The following is a 14849-nucleotide window of genomic DNA, read 5'->3' as shown; positions in this document are numbered from 1 at the left end:
CTAGATTTCTTCTCTCCTTCTGAAAGAATAATGGTTACTCTGTTAACTTGTTACCTAGATGACCTGTCCAATGCTGAGAGATGTGATCAGGTCCCCCAGTATTATCATAGAGCAGATGCTTCTTCTGTCACTCTGAAATGGGTTTTGTGGAAAGAGACATCCTCTTCTTTTCGTTGTCTCTGCTGGTGACTCTTCTTGTGTGAATGCACTCCAGTGGTTGGCGGACCATCTGCGTGGTGGTTGTGGCATCTAGCAGCTTTTGCAGCAGCCATGGTTATTGTGGTAACTGTGGTGGGCCACCCACGTGGGGGTGCTGTTTTTGGCATGCTCCTTGGCACTGGCGGTATGCCTGGTTGTGGGGTGTGTTTGGGTCCCTGAGCAGGCCCCAAGGTGCTGGCATGTTGTGCCCGGTAGCGGGAGAGAGGTCCAGTCCCCTATCCATGCCACAGATCCCTGGGTGGTCTCCAAGGTGCTGGCATGTTGTGCCTGGCTGTGGGAGGGTGGTCCGGTCCCTGACTCCATACCCTGGGTCCCTGGGTTGGTCCCAAAGCACTGGCTCAGTGTGCCTGGTTGTGGGAGGCTGGTCTTGTCCCCTTCTCCATGCCCTGGGTCCCTGGGCAGGGCCCAAGGTGCTGGCGTGGTGTGCCTGGTTGTGGGAGAGAGGTCCATTCCCCTTTTCCATGACTCAGGTCCCTGGGTGGGTCCTGAAGTGCTGGCTGAGTGTGCCTGGTTGTGGGAGAGAGGTCCAGTCCCCTTCTCCATACCTCAGGTTCCCTGGTGGGTCCCGAAGTGCTGGCTCAGTGTGCCTGGTTGTGGGAGGGTGGTCTGGTCCCCCTCTCCATGCCCCAGGACCACGGGTGGGCCCCAAGGCACTGGCTTGATGTGCCTGCTTGTGGGAGAGAGGTCCAGTCCCCTTCTCCATACCTCAGGAATCCAGGCAGGCCCCAAGGTGCTGGTGCAGTGTGCCTGGTTGTGGGAGGGTGGTCCGGTCCCCTTCTCCATGCCTCAGGTCCCTGGGTGGGTCCTGAAGCGCTGGCTCAGTGTGCCTGGTTGTGGGAGAGAGGACCATTCCCCTTCTCCTTGCCCTGGTTCCCTGGGTGGGCTCTGAGTTGTTGGCATGTTGTGCCTGGTTGTGGGAGAGAGGTCCAGTCCCCAACTCCATACCCCAGGTCCCTGGGTGGGCCCCAAGGTGCTGGCTTGATGTGCCTGCTTGTGGGAGAGAGGTCCAGTCCCCTTCTCCATACCTCAGGAATCCAGGCAGGCCCCAAGGTGCTGGTGCAGTGTGCCTGGTTGTGGGAGGGTGGTCCGGTCCCCTTCTCCATGCCTCAGGTCCCTGGGTGGGTCCTGAAGCGCTGGCTCAGTGTGCCTGGTTGTGGGAGAGAGGACCATTCCCCTTCTCCTTGCCCTGGTTCCCTGGGTGGGCTCTGAGTTGTTGGCATGTTGTGCCTGGTTGTGGGAGAGAGGTCCAGTCCCCAACTCCATACCCCAGGTCCCTGGGTGGGCCCCAAGGTGCTGGCTCAGTGTGCCTAGTTGTGGGAGAGTGGTCTGGTCCCCTTCTCCATGCCCCGGGACCATGGGTGGGCCCCGAGATGCTGGCTTGGTGTGCCTGGTTGTGAGAGAGAGGTCCAGTCCCCTTCTCCATGCCTCAGGTCCCTGGGTGGGCTCTGAAGCACTGGCGTGGCATGCCTGATTATGGGAGAGAGGACCATTTCCCTTCTCCTTGCTCTGGTTCCCTGGGTGGGCTCCGAGTTGCTGGCATGTTGTGCCTGGTTGTGGGAGAGAGGCCCAGTCCCCAACTCCATACCCCGGGTCCCTGGGTGGGCTCTGAGGTGCTGGCATGTTGTGCCTGGTTGTGGGGTGGTGGTCTGGTTCCCAACTCCATTCCCTGTGTCCCTGGGCAGGGCCCAAGGTGCTGGCATGGTGTGCCTGGTTGTGAGAGGCTGGTCTGGTCCCCTTCTCCATGTCCTGGTACCGTGGGTGGGCCTCGAGGTACTGGCTTGGTGTGCCTGGTTGTGGGAGAGAGGACCATTCCCCTTCTCCTTGCCTGGTTGTGAGAGGCTGGTCTGGTCCCCTTCTCCATGTCCTGGTTCCCTGGGTGGGCTCCGAGTAGCTAGCATGCTGTGCCTGGTTGTGGGAGAGAGGTCCAGTCCCCAACTCCATACCCCGGGTCCCTGGGTGGGCCCCAACGTGCTGGCTTAGTGTGCCTGGTTGTGAGAGAGAGGACTGTTCCCCTTCTCCTTGCCTCAGGTCCCCAGACAGGCCCCAAGGTGCTGGTGTGGTGTGCCTGGTTGTGGGAGGGGCGTCCAGTCCTCTTCTCCACGCTTCAGGTCCCCAGGCAGGCCCCAATGCACTGGTGCAGTTTGCCTGGAAGTGGGATTGGGGTCCAGTCCCCAGGTCCAAGCCTCCAGTTCTCAGGCAGGCCCCAAGGTGCTGGTGGTGTGCCTGGCCCAGAACTAATTTTTTGTCTTTTGCTTCTAACACAGGGGAACTTCCTGTGGGATCCAGTACTTGAGCTGTGTGGTTGTTTAAATTGCTACTTTGCTGCTGTTTCCCTAGGGAAGGCTTTTGTGCAGCTCAGGGTTTAATGGTTGGTATTATAGGTACTTCCGGCTCTCCAGAGACCCGGTGGATCTGTGTTCTGTAGAATCTCTGATCTGGGCCTGAGTTTTTTCATCAAACTCCACCCCATGCAATTCTGTATTTCTGACCAGTCTCCTCTGAATGGTCCTGTGCTGATTGGGGGGCAGATCAGCTGTCCTTGCTGTGCCCCAGTGATCCCCTGGTGGGCTTGTCTCCCCCACTGCCCATGCTCCAAACACTTCCCATGCGACGGGCCCTGCGCTGATCCCATGTGATGACTCACTGGCCTCTGAATGGCTCCCTTTTTTCAGCCTTTCTGGCTCCTCGCTCCTGTGTGGGTCCATGGGAACCCTATTAGTGGTCTTGCTGTTTGGGGGCCACCAAGGCCCTCTTCTCTCCTGCTGCCTCCAAGCAACTCCATCCTGAGGGCACAGCTGTGGCTTCTGCTGGCTCCTGCTCCATGTGCTCATCAGCTCGAGCCTTAAAGCAGCCACGGCCTGAAACGCTCAAAGCAGCTTTTTCTTTCTGTCATCGTAGTTTCTCCAGCCTTCATGAACTCCATAGGTCTCTCCTCCCCTTCCCCTGAGCTCCAGCGGCCACGGCTTGGCTGATGTTACATTTTTATAGTTGTAAATTGGTTGATTTGTGGGAGAGAGTGATGCTGTGGACCGTCTATTCAGCCATCTTGATTGGATCTCTAAAGTGATTTTTATTAACATGACTCATTTTGATTTCATTATTTAATCTTCCATAGCTTTGCTAATAGACATGCTGCTCGGTGGGAAACCCACAAACTGCCTGAGTTCAGCCAAGTTCTAGCTTTTCCCTTGCTAGCTATGGGAGTTTAGGCAGACTGCGTAACTTTGCTGATCCTGTTTCCTCAGCTGTAAAATGGAGAAAATAATAGTACATACTTCTTAGAGTAATAAAGATTAAATGTGAAAACATGTAAAGCATTTGTGTCTGACACATGCAGTATGCACATGCCACACTATCACCACAAGGATGTTAGAATTGAAATTATGCCTGTGAAGTACTGAGCACATCGACACAGTAAGCACTCAAGGGTAGCTGTTATTGTCATGGTGGTTGTTTAATGCACCATGCAGATATAAACTGTTGAACTGTACCTTTTCTTTAGCCAGAGAGGCAAAGAGCCACGCTGAAACATAATAACCTGCCAGACCAAGGGAGATCTCAGAGTGACAAAGGAAATAATGACTGGCCCGAGGGGCCTGGACTGAAACATACTGCTCCTGGAAACAGGCGAATGCTTCGGAGACAGTCAACAATGCAGTAGTATCCAAGGGCCCACAGACTGCTGGCAACTTAACCACTCCCCAAGAGGCTAGTACTTCCCAGTCTTAACAGTAATAAGGAATTCTAAAATTTGCTGAAAAGAAGTGGGTATGCAACAAGAAGATGCTGAGCATGAACACGGTTTAGAACTAAATGTACTTGCAAGTAACTGGCTTCAGAGAGTAAGTCTTCAGCAGAAAGTTCCTGAAAGCTTTTCTGTGGTTGAGGGAAAGAATGCAACAAAAAAACTTATCACCGTCTCTCTCTTCAAGACTCTCTCCTCTTCAAAGCTAATGAGTACACTTGAAAAGGAACAGACAAAGATTCCAGTAGTGTCCAGATCCTTAAGTCCAGGATGTTTCTTTTTAAGCATTAGGGTTCACTGGATACAGGGAGAGGTTTCACCACCGGATTCTGACCTCCTCCTACTGAAAGGTGCTAAATCTCCGTGATGTGTATAAATTAGCAAACCACAAGCTAAAAGAATTCCCCCATCTGGGATAAGCTGAAGAGAAGTAATTTAAGTTTCATGGTACCATGGAGGCCAAGCAGAAATGTCACATCTGAATGAAAAAGAATCTGAAAAATGTTCCTTTGCAAAGCAAACTTGAACCAAAAGATACCTAAATGCCATTTTGATGTTCATTTTAGTGAAAAGACATATTAGACTTGTACTACACCATACATATGGCAAAAGTTGGGTATAATTTTCCTTCCAACAAAGTACAGATATTTGGTCACTACTTATGCACCTGTAGCAGTGTCCCTGGAAACATCCTGTTCTGTTAAGAACCTCCCTTAAATGTCACACCGAATGGATGGTTTCTGGACTAGAGAGTAGGTTTGGCACATCTTTTCTTCGTCTTTTGATTCAAATTCAAAACTTACAGCACAAACCAGGTCAAAGTTACTTTAAGTTAGAGTTTGCCATTTATTCCTTTTTATAACTTTCTATATATTATGCTGTTATTTTTTTTATGTTATTGGTCTAGACCCACAAACATGGTTTTGTCCTGAGTACGTTTTCAAATAACTTTGTAATAGGGAAATGGTTTTGTGCATGTTCTTGGAAATACTGTGTATGTATAGAAGGGAGGGGTTGATTATTTTTCTACAAAGTAATTTATGATTTCTAATTTTCTAATGTGCCTTGGATATGTGCCAAATGATGGAAAAGAAACAGTAAACTTTATGATTCTTGAGCGTGTCATGGTATGCTTTTTTAGTTAATGTTTTGCTATGGAGAGAGACATGTTTCTCAGCCTCTCTGCTATAAACATGTTTTGTGTGTGGAAAAATGGTCCCCTATTGGATGGATACACATTTCATTTTTCAGTTACAGATGTGTGATTGAAACACGTACACTTGATCATTCAAAGCAGATCATTATCCATCTACCTGACCGGGGCTGATTTAATTTAATACAGTAGGTACAGTGCCTAGGACCCACAAAAAAGTTTTCTTTTAAAATTAGAATAAAATGACTACAGCTTCCTAGCCCAAACAGGAAATGAGCACTGTTGTTTTGCTGATTTCTTTGTTCTGATTTTTCCTCCTTTCCCCCACTTTTAAACAAAACAACCTTACTTACTTAAGTTACTGTGGTTCTATACCATCCTAATTAAGAAACTATATCCTATACAGGCATTCTCAAGATGAAAATACATACATTTATTACCATTAAATTTTTTGGGTGGTACAATATAATGTCAATATATATCTGTTCATATATATCCTTTCATATATATCCATTTAATTCTAACAATCCCTGGATGGCAGAATTGTTAAATGAGTAAACAGGTTCAGAGAAATAAGGGGGCTGAATTGTCTAATGTCCCTCCAGCATCTTTTTGTAAATGAGGCCTAAAGCAAAATTCACCTGTAACTGGGACCCCTTTTTCAAAATCCCTGACTAAATTTTGACTATTAATGATAATTATGTTCCTTTAAAAAATTGTAGATGTTCTTTACAGTTCTACCCATTTGTTTATTCAGGAATGTTTGTTAGACACTTATTCCAACACTTTCTTCATTGACTATAGTTACAAATTTCAAATATAATAAAACTTCAAATTAATTTAAACATATCAGCAGTATGCTGGCTAAAGCAGAGACTGGGATTGTAAACCACATTTCCTGTCACTTTTCTGCTATGAATCCTATCCATCTTATTAAATGTTATTAATATACTCCTGGGCTCAGTCTCACAGGACTAAGACATTTAAAAGTTTACACCAAACAGCTTAGTTGATAATTAAGTTTAGGATTTAAACTTACGAGCAAAGGTTTTCATAACGTAATGGAAGTAAAGCACAATATAAGAGATAACAACTGCTTTAAGCCACCTGCAACTTTATCAGTGAAGAACCCAGAACATTTCTACCAAAATGTTTAACTGAACTGTCTCAATTGGATTTTAATCATTACAAGTCTTACAAACGTGTATTATTGTTGAAGTATTGTTACCAGTATGATTCAATTATTTTGATCATTTTTCTCAATGGGAGTATCCAGTTTTGGATAGGAGTGATATTTGTAAGATAATTTAATCTTAGTGCTTTGAAAAGCAGATTACAAATGAGAAAAAACCTAGGAGGTTTCTTACATTAAATGGAAGTACTTATCTGCAGAAACAGTTTACTTGCTTTCAGAATCTACGTCTTAGAAATACGTCTTAGGATGTGCTCAGATGTCAAAGCTAATTCAGTTTAATCTACATGTTTTAATTCCCACAATGTTACTGACTGCTACTGTTGCTATTTCCCTCTTACTGAAGTGCCAGAGCAGCTTCTATTTCTACTAAGGACATCTTCCCTACCTAACACTAATGTCACAATTACAAAGGATATATTTATGCCACTACACATGTTTAGAGGCTTTTGGTAGGAAGGGGAATATTCAAAATGTGGATGTGGTCACTTGGTTGTGGTACTAAAACAAAATGCCCAAATTGTTTTATTTTGCATAGCAAGTTTATTTTTTAAAAGGCATATAGACAATAAACAAAGTAAACATTTAATCAGATTTTAACTTCTGTCCTAGAATTGTTCCATTAAATTCCAGTCTTTAAACATTTTTAGTTCAATAATCGTCATCTTCATCAGAGTCCATTACTTTTCTTCTGTTGAACTGGGGGGGAAATTAAATGAGTGTCATGTTTAATAAAGCGTAACACAGATTTTCCAAGAAAAAAAAATTTCTACCTACTTTAGCAAGACATTTTTGTGTGTCTTTAACACCACTTAAAGAGCTAAACAGGTGGAGGGGCTGGGGGCAAGAGCCTTAAAAATTAGATCCCCCTCAATATATTCAGCCTTTCTGCCCAAACTTCCGTATATTATGAAATAAAAACATCTATGGGCTGAAAGATGTTTTGATATGGTAATGTATATTCAACTCAACATTTAAAATATCAATCTTTTCTTCTGCCATGTGCATTTGGAGAAACTTACTTTAACTGTTGTTTTCTTTTCTGTTTGTTGGCTTACTTTTTCAAGGATTTCTATTAAACCTTGTTCTGATACCTAAGATAACAAGAAGGAAAAACAGTACTTTTTTAAACAAAGAATTTACCTCAGCAGATTGAATCATTTTATAGTCATTCTGGGGTGTGGGAGAAGTGGTCAAGAGGGAAGGAGTGGTAGGACAGGCAGCTGAAACTACTAGTTATGACTATTGGTTTAAGTTCCAAATATTTGCTCTGTTATTCCTCAATTGAGGAGGGAGGAAAAGTATCCATCAAATAACATCCTCAGAAAAATTCAAAGTTAAGTATTTAAGAACATCTTTGTCACCACTAGCAGACAGTGACAACCATGTACACCACTGTATTAAGTGTCAGGGATACAGACACACCACTTCTGCCCTTGAGATGCTTCACCACCAGGAGATAAGGAGATGTCACACCCCAAAAGATCAACTGGCTGTGGCTCCCACATGCAAGTGGTTCTTAGTGTGAGGGGCTTAGGGGACAGGATTGATTTGGGTAGGCTGCCGTAGCAGCAGAAGTCTTCCCAGTGCAGGTGGGGCTCGTGGGGATCTTGAAGGAAGGTCAGGCTTGTCAGAATACATCCCTCATGGTCTTATACTAACACATATAATAAGCAAGGGCTTTTAGCACCACCTCATTTGCAAAACAAGCCTAACTTCTACCTACATTGGTAGTATTTTAATTGGTATTATCGACAAAACTTGTTTCCAGAGCAGGAGCAAATTGAGCTAGCTGACCCTAATAGTCATTGGGTCACACAGACAGAAACAAGGTTTCATAGCAATGTCAGGAAGGGAGAAAAGTAGATTTTAGGAAAGGAAACTATCTTTTAGGATTTTTGGTAAGTATGACTATTTTCTCCTTTAAAATTTCCTCATAGGAAGAGTCAACAAAAATTCTGTAATCAGATGAAGATAAAATTGACTTTTTGAAGCCACGTTTTGATAAAGTAGACAGTCCAAGCTTACCTTCCCACTTAGTTGTCCAAATCTTGCCATCTGTATAAGGTAATTCTCTACTGCTTTAGTTTTTTCGGGCTTTACAAGTGCTAAGTTACTTACTGAAAAGAAAAAATAAATACGCAGAAAGGCATCAAAACTAAATGCACTTATATTTGTATTATATCTTAAAACTATGCACTGACATTTCCAAAACACTTCACAAGCTTGTTTATGTGTCTCAACCAGTAAAGGGGACAGGGCAGACAGTATTGTTAGCCCTTTAAAAAATGAGAAAACTAAAGTTCATCCATGTCAATCTCAGTCAAGGCCACATGGAGTAGTGGTAGATCCAAGATTAAACTTGGGTTCTCAGAGTCTAAACCCCATGCTTTCTTGTTTCTTAAAATGTATGATTACCCTGTGAAAAACAACTTATTTATTACTACACATACAAAATGATGGTGATCTATCTACAGCTATCTCTTCTAAACTCAAACTGGGCTTCAAGTTACAAACTAGTACAAAAGATACTAGTTCATTCTGATTGGCTCATTTTATTTTTGTTTCTATATAGTTTTCTTTTTGGTTTTTATTGAAAAACTCTGAACATACACTAAAAACTGAGAATGCAATAAAGTAAGTGCCCATTGTCCATGTCAACTACCAGCAATATTTTGTGATTGACTCTATTTAAGAGCTGTTTCCTACAAATTTTACCAGATATACACTTGGAGAATATCTCTCTGGTAAGAGAGAATTGAGCTGGTACTTTTAATAACGATTAAGTACATTTCTCTAGCTTTATAAACTTCATACATTTTACAGATTATCTATATGTCAAGTGTTTTTAAGTAAACAAATATTTAATCTAGAGATAGCAATAACTGCATATGTATCTCCCCATTCAACTAACTCAAGTCAACTTTATGGAAATAAAGGAAATCAAAGATGCTTACACCTGGCCCGGGCTGACTGATCCAGAACTTGGGCTAAGATACTGTTTCGCATTTCTGCTTCCCTACAACAAAAACATAGGTCAAGCAAAATTAGAACTAATCCGTCAGCATTTCTATTGAACATATAAAAAAGTAGCTCATTCAATATGATTCTCAAGATAGACGACTGCAGTATACAGACTGCAGTACAACAGGTGCTGTGCAGACGGCAGCAGCTACAATTAAAGTAGAAGAATCCACCTTTGCCCTTGAACAGCCTGCTTTATATGTGGATGTAAACCTATCAGGGTTGGAAGGTAGGCTTTACATTTTCATAATTCAAGATGGAGTTTCAGTTCAATCACCATTACCAACACTTACTAAGTACCTGGTATGTGACAGGTGCTAGAAATTTGTAGTGGGATGTCAGGCAATCAGAAGGACCAAGTGATTAATCTGTGTAATTTCTTTAGAGATGAAGCTGGGACCCAGAGAAGCTATGTGAAAGAGATACAGGTAACTGTGGCCAAGTGAGAACCAGATCCCATGTTAAGACTCTCAGTTCTATTCATTGGGTGGGGAAGGGGAGTGAAATTATAACTTTGCAACTATCCTTGCTTCTTTCTACCTACCCAAGTAGGAACTAGTTCATGTTCATATGGCAGTGGTCTTAAACTTAAGTAACAGAAAAAAATTTTTTTTTTCTCAAATGAAGTCCTTCAAGGAACACAACACAGAAAACAAACAAGAGCAGAGATGCTTCGGCTGAATTAGAGGAGGAGCTGGGGCTGGCTGTGGTCACTATCTGCCCCTAGCTCAGAAGCCCTAGGGTTCATGGAATATGGCACAAAGCTCACTGCCTTTTCCTTACAGCTCCCATGTACTTCAACCCTGACACAAACTACTATTACTATATTTTACTGAATCTAAGATGCCATTGATTGTAAGATATACCACAGTTTTAAGTCTATGAAAAAACACCCTAGATGAGAGGTTTAGTAAGAGACCCCTAATCAAATCTGGGGTATCAAGAGCAACATCCTCAGTACAAGGTAAACAAGAAAACCTGCCACGCAGAAAGGGACAGCAGGAAGCTTGCATGTATCTGGCCCTGAGTGAAGGAAGAAAAAAGACAAAAGTTCCCCTGAGAACTTCAAGCTTTAGTCTTGCAGGGTTTCTATCTCAATTCACACTACCAGGGAGGAGGAAGGCGAGAACCTCAAGCACAGAATTTAATTTTAAAAGGTCTCCGATTAAGGGCCGGCCTGTGGCTCACTTGGGAGAGTGTGGTGCTGATAAAACCAAAGCCACGGGTTTGGATCCCTATATAGGGATGGTCGGTTAACTCACTAGGGAGAGCGTGGTGCTGACACCACCAAGTCAAGGTTTAAGACCCCTTTATCGGTCATCTTTTGAAAAAAAAAGGTCTCAGGTTAGAAATGTACTGAAGTGATGGCAGAAGCAAAAGTAAGTCCTCTCTGTAAGAATCCAGGACAAAAGCGATTATGAAATGCATTCCAATTTCAGATATGTTAAAATGCGAAAAAGAATGTACATCTTAGAAGCAATGAAATTTGTGTAGTTTTACTTTCTTTGTATCACTATCTTAGGTGCTTACCATCTGTCTTCTGAACCTTCTCTGCCTTGCCTATGTCTGTAGACCCGGCACAGTGCCTGATCCAGGGCAGGTGCTCAAAAAATATTTGCTGAAGGAATGAAGGAGTTAAAAGGTAGAAATGATGCAGGGAAGGGGAAATGGAGAGTTGTCCAATAAGTATAGGGTTTTGGTTCTGCAAGATGAACAAGTTCTAGACACCTGTTGCACAACAATGTGAATATAGTGAACACTACTGAACAGTGTACTTACAAATGGTTGAAATGGTTAACTTTATGTTTTTTAACCACAATTTTTAAAAAGGTAGCATAATGGGGTAATAATATTCATTCGATAAACCTGCCATTCAGCGAGTATCTGCACCTGTGTGAGGTGATCTGCCATGCACTGAGATAAAATAAGACTAGGACAACAGTTAATATTTATTGAGCACTTACTAAGTGTGAGGCGCTATACCCATGTATTCCTAACATCCCTATGAGGTACTTCTATTATGCTCATCTTAAGGTAATCACTGTTTAACAGAGAAACGTCAACAAGTAACTGCAATGCAAGGTATTAAATGAGGCTCCATACATGTTCATTAACAAATTAGTAACGAAAAAACCCTCATAATGATTTACGGAAAAATCACTATGCCAGGAAAAACTTTGATTCACACCTATTAAAATAACTACAGCAAAAGAAGTAAAAAGAAAAAAAAAAAAATCCATTCGATGAAATCACCCTTAAAAAGTTCAGATTTCCAGCCCATACCTTTGCTTTGCTTCCTGTTGTGCTGCATCCCCAGGATCCTGAAAAAATAATTTTACCTTTTAATCGAGCGATTTCACAGAGGAAACAGATAAGAACTACTCTATTTTGTTTCTGATATGTATAAGCTCCTGCAGTGGTAGAGGCAGCTTACCAAATAATTAAAAACCGGGCCTCACAGAAGTCAATGGCATAGTTTCCACTTGCTACAATGTTTTGACAGGCCTCTAAAGTCACAATCTGGTAGAATGTTTTAAATACAAACAACACTTAGGAGGGGAATCCCTGTATGAGGAAACCGTATTTCACGCATAAGAATAATTTCTGGAAAATAAGACGTGCCTCGGTATTAGGGACGTTGACGATTTAAATGGCGCTTCCTTCGAGACCATCCCCTCCATCCCTAACCCGCTGCTCTCCCTTTCTTTACTGTTACAGTAAAGGCACTACTTGAGCATTTTATCTACGGGATTAGCATTTACTGAACGGCTCCTCCCCGGTCAACTCCATCGGAGCGGATGTTCATCTGTTCCTCGCTGTACCCTCAACACTGGAACACAGCGGACCCTCAAAGAATGTCTGTCGACCACCTAGGTCAGAACTGAATTCTGTTCGGCTGCAACAGCAGTCGAAAGCGGCTAGCTCCGAAAGCTACGGGTCCGGAGGCGAGCCGCGGGGGACCGAGGCCTCCCTTTGAATAACGCCAGGCCGGGCAAGCAGACTCGGACGAGCAGACCCCCTACCCGGGACAGGCCCCGCGAGTGGCCGGCACCCGCCGCTGGGCCGCCCGGACCCCCACGCGAGGGAAATGGGCTAAGGTCAGCCCCTGAGCCAGCCACGAGGCCACCGGGGGCAGCGCAGGGTCCCCAGCCCCGCGGGACAAACACCGGCCGCGGCGACTAAAGTCTCCGCCTAGGGCCGCGCCCTCCACCCCGGGAGAGGGCGGCGCCCCGCAGGGGACGGGCCGGGCGAGGGGCGGGCACGCTCACCCCGTGCTTGGCCTGCAGCTCGGCCAGCCTCTGCTTCCTCAGAGCTTCCAGCTCCTCGTCCGCCATGGTGCAGCCGCCTGGGGTCGAGCAGCCGCAGCCACTCGGCGGCCCTCTCTGAGGTATTTCCTGCAGCCCCTCTCCACGAGCGCGGCCCTCACCACTGCGCAGGCGCCCGCAGCGCCCAGGCGTCACCAATCCAGCCCGGAGCCGCCGCCAGGGCGCCGGGGAGAGGCCCGATCCCCCGATCGCAGGCTGCGGGCGTGGCTGTTCTCGTGTTGGGTGGGCGGTGGGGCGGGGCCGTGCTCAGAAGCGCCCCGCTGGGCCTTCGGGCCCCACCTCCCCACCCGCAATGTAAGCTTCTGCGTGCGCGATGCTGGGTGCGCGAGGACTGGTCCGTGTCTTGGAGCAGATAATAACCTCAAATTATGGCATCACCGAGTATACTAATTATGGGTACCATTTGTTGGTGACCTATAATGTGTTAGGTTCATATTATCGCCATTTATAGATGATGAACCAGGAGCTATGAAAAGCTAAGTCGGGTAATGGAAATGTTCTAAAAGTGGATTGCGGCGATGGTTGCACGGCTCTTAAGTGTGCTTTTTAAAAAAAACATTTAATTGTACACTTAAAATGGGTTAAGGGAGTGTGGGAGGTGGGAGTAGGAGAAAGTCAAAGAGACTTGAGGAAGGTCACCAGGCCATTAGGTAGCCAAGTTAGAGCAAGGGTGTGGGGTAAACTAACTGCAGTGCACCCCACCCCACCCCCGACCCCACACTTCCCAGTTGCCTCCTCACACAAGAGGACGTTCCTGGGGGGATGCTGGGATGGACAGCCCTGGAGGTGTGAACTCCCTGGGAGTACACACACTTGCGCTCCTGCCTTTGGAGTATGGGGGTTGGGGGGTTCTCAGCTCCCTAACCATGTGACCCATGCAGGTTATCCGTTTGTATGTTTAATTGTCGCAAAATATACATAACAGAATTTACCATTTTTACCATTTTTAAGTGTGCAGTTCAGGGGCAATAAATACATTCACGTTGTTTTGCAACTGTCACCACCATCTATATTTCTAGAACTTTTTCGTGATCCTAAAAGAAACTCTACCCACTAAATAACTCACCATTCGCCCCATGCCCATACCCTGGCAACCACCATTTTACTTTCTGTCTCTGTGAGTTTGTCTATCCTAGGCACTTCATGTCTGTGGAATCAAACAGTATTTGTTTTTTGTAACTGACTTATTTCACTTAGCATGTCTTCAAAGTACATCCGTGTGTCAGGATCTCCTTCCTTTTTAAGGCTAAATATATTCTACTGAATGTATGTAACACATCTTGTTTATCCATTCTCTTATGTTTTAAGTCTTTGTCCATTTTGAGTTAATTTTTGTATATGGTGTTAGGTAAGGGTACAACTTCATTTTTGCATGGGAATATCCAGTTTTCCCAGCACTATTTGTTGAAAAGACTGTCCTTTCCCCATTGAATGGTCTTGGCACTCTTGTCAAAAATTATTTGTCCAGGTATGTGAGGGTTTATTTCTGGGCTCTCTATTCTATTCTATGGTCCATGTGTCTGTCTTTATGCCCATGCCACACTGTTCTGATTACTTCAGTTTTTTAGTAAGTTTCGAAATTAGGAAGTGTGAATCCTCCAGCTTTGTTCTCTTTCAAATTGTTTTTGCTATTCAGGGTCCCTTGAGATTCCACATGAATTGTAGGGTGGGTTTTCTATTTTTTCAGAAAACGTCATTGGGATTTTGATAGGGATTGCATTAAATCTGTAGATCACTTTGGGTACTATTGACAGCTTAAGAATATTAAGTCTTCTAATCCGTGAGTGGGGATGTCTTTCCATTTATATGTGTCTTCTTTAGTTTCTTTCAGCAATGTTTTGTAGTTTTTGTTGTACAAGTCTTTTACCTCCTTGGTTATTCCTAAATATTTTATTTTAAAAAAAATATTTAAAAAAAATAAAATAAAATAAAAATAAAAATAAAAAATAAAAAATATTTTTTGATGCTATTGTGAATGAAGTTGTTTTCTTAATTTTCTTTTCATATTGTACATTGTTAGTATATAGAAATGCAACCGATTTTTGTGTATTCACTTTGTATCCTGTTACTTTGCTGATTTTTGTTTATTAGTGCTGACAGTTTTTTGGTGGGATCTTTAGAGTTTTCTACATGTAAGAGCATATTGAGCCAGCCAGTTGGCTCAGTTTTATTTTTCTGAAGATATAGTCT

The 14849-nt window shown here is 44.0% G+C and overlaps 2 protein-coding genes across 7 annotated transcripts in view; one reads left to right on the top strand and one right to left on the bottom strand.

The window, feature by feature from the left end:
* Positions 1 to 14849, top strand: part of ANKRD27 (ankyrin repeat domain 27) — a 79329-nt gene that overhangs the window by 53948 nt on the left and 10532 nt on the right. For 3 of the 6 annotated variants that reach the window (XM_063110226.1, XM_063110229.1, XM_063110225.1), the window contains one exon: positions 3722 to 5081. The exons of 2 other annotated variants lie outside the window; for them this stretch is intronic. In XM_063110226.1, the coding sequence (XP_062966296.1) occupies positions 3722 to 3880 (159 nt within the window). In that variant the 3' untranslated portion in view covers positions 3881 to 5081. Of the gene's footprint in view, positions 1 to 3721; positions 5082 to 14849 lie in introns of those variants that run through there. One more of the 6 variants, XM_063110227.1, reaches the window with a different exon arrangement.
* PDCD5 (programmed cell death 5) lies at positions 6848 to 12986 on the bottom strand. The gene is made up of 6 exons (XM_063110230.1): positions 12603 to 12986; positions 11617 to 11654; positions 9267 to 9328; positions 8338 to 8429; positions 7332 to 7403; positions 6848 to 7008 (listed from the first exon to the last, which is right to left on the bottom strand). The coding sequence occupies exons 1-6, from the start codon at positions 12666 to 12668 to the stop codon at positions 6961 to 6963; spliced, it is 378 nt and encodes a 125-aa protein (XP_062966300.1). The 5' UTR covers positions 12669 to 12986; the 3' UTR covers positions 6848 to 6960.

Source organism: Cynocephalus volans, chromosome 10 (genome assembly GCF_027409185.1).
Source record: "Cynocephalus volans isolate mCynVol1 chromosome 10, mCynVol1.pri, whole genome shotgun sequence".
NCBI classification, from domain to species: Eukaryota; Metazoa; Chordata; class Mammalia; order Dermoptera; family Cynocephalidae; genus Cynocephalus; species Cynocephalus volans.
This window is presented reverse-complemented; position numbering and strand designations above follow the sequence as displayed.

Bases quoted from the DNA above. Each gene is read 5' to 3' on its own strand.
- PDCD5 (XM_063110230.1), bottom strand. From the start codon at position 12,668: ATGGCGGACGAGGAGCTGGAAGCTCTGAGGAAGCAGAGGCTGGCCGAG. The intron at 8,430-9,266 runs GTAAGCATCTTT...TTTTCTTTTCAG, and splicing joins TCAGTCAGCCCGGGCCAGGT to TAAGTAACTTAGCACTTGTA. The intron at 7,009-7,331 runs GTAAGTTTCTCC...TTTCCCCCCCAG, and splicing joins AAAAGAAAACAACAGTTAAA to TTCAACAGAAGAAAAGTAAT.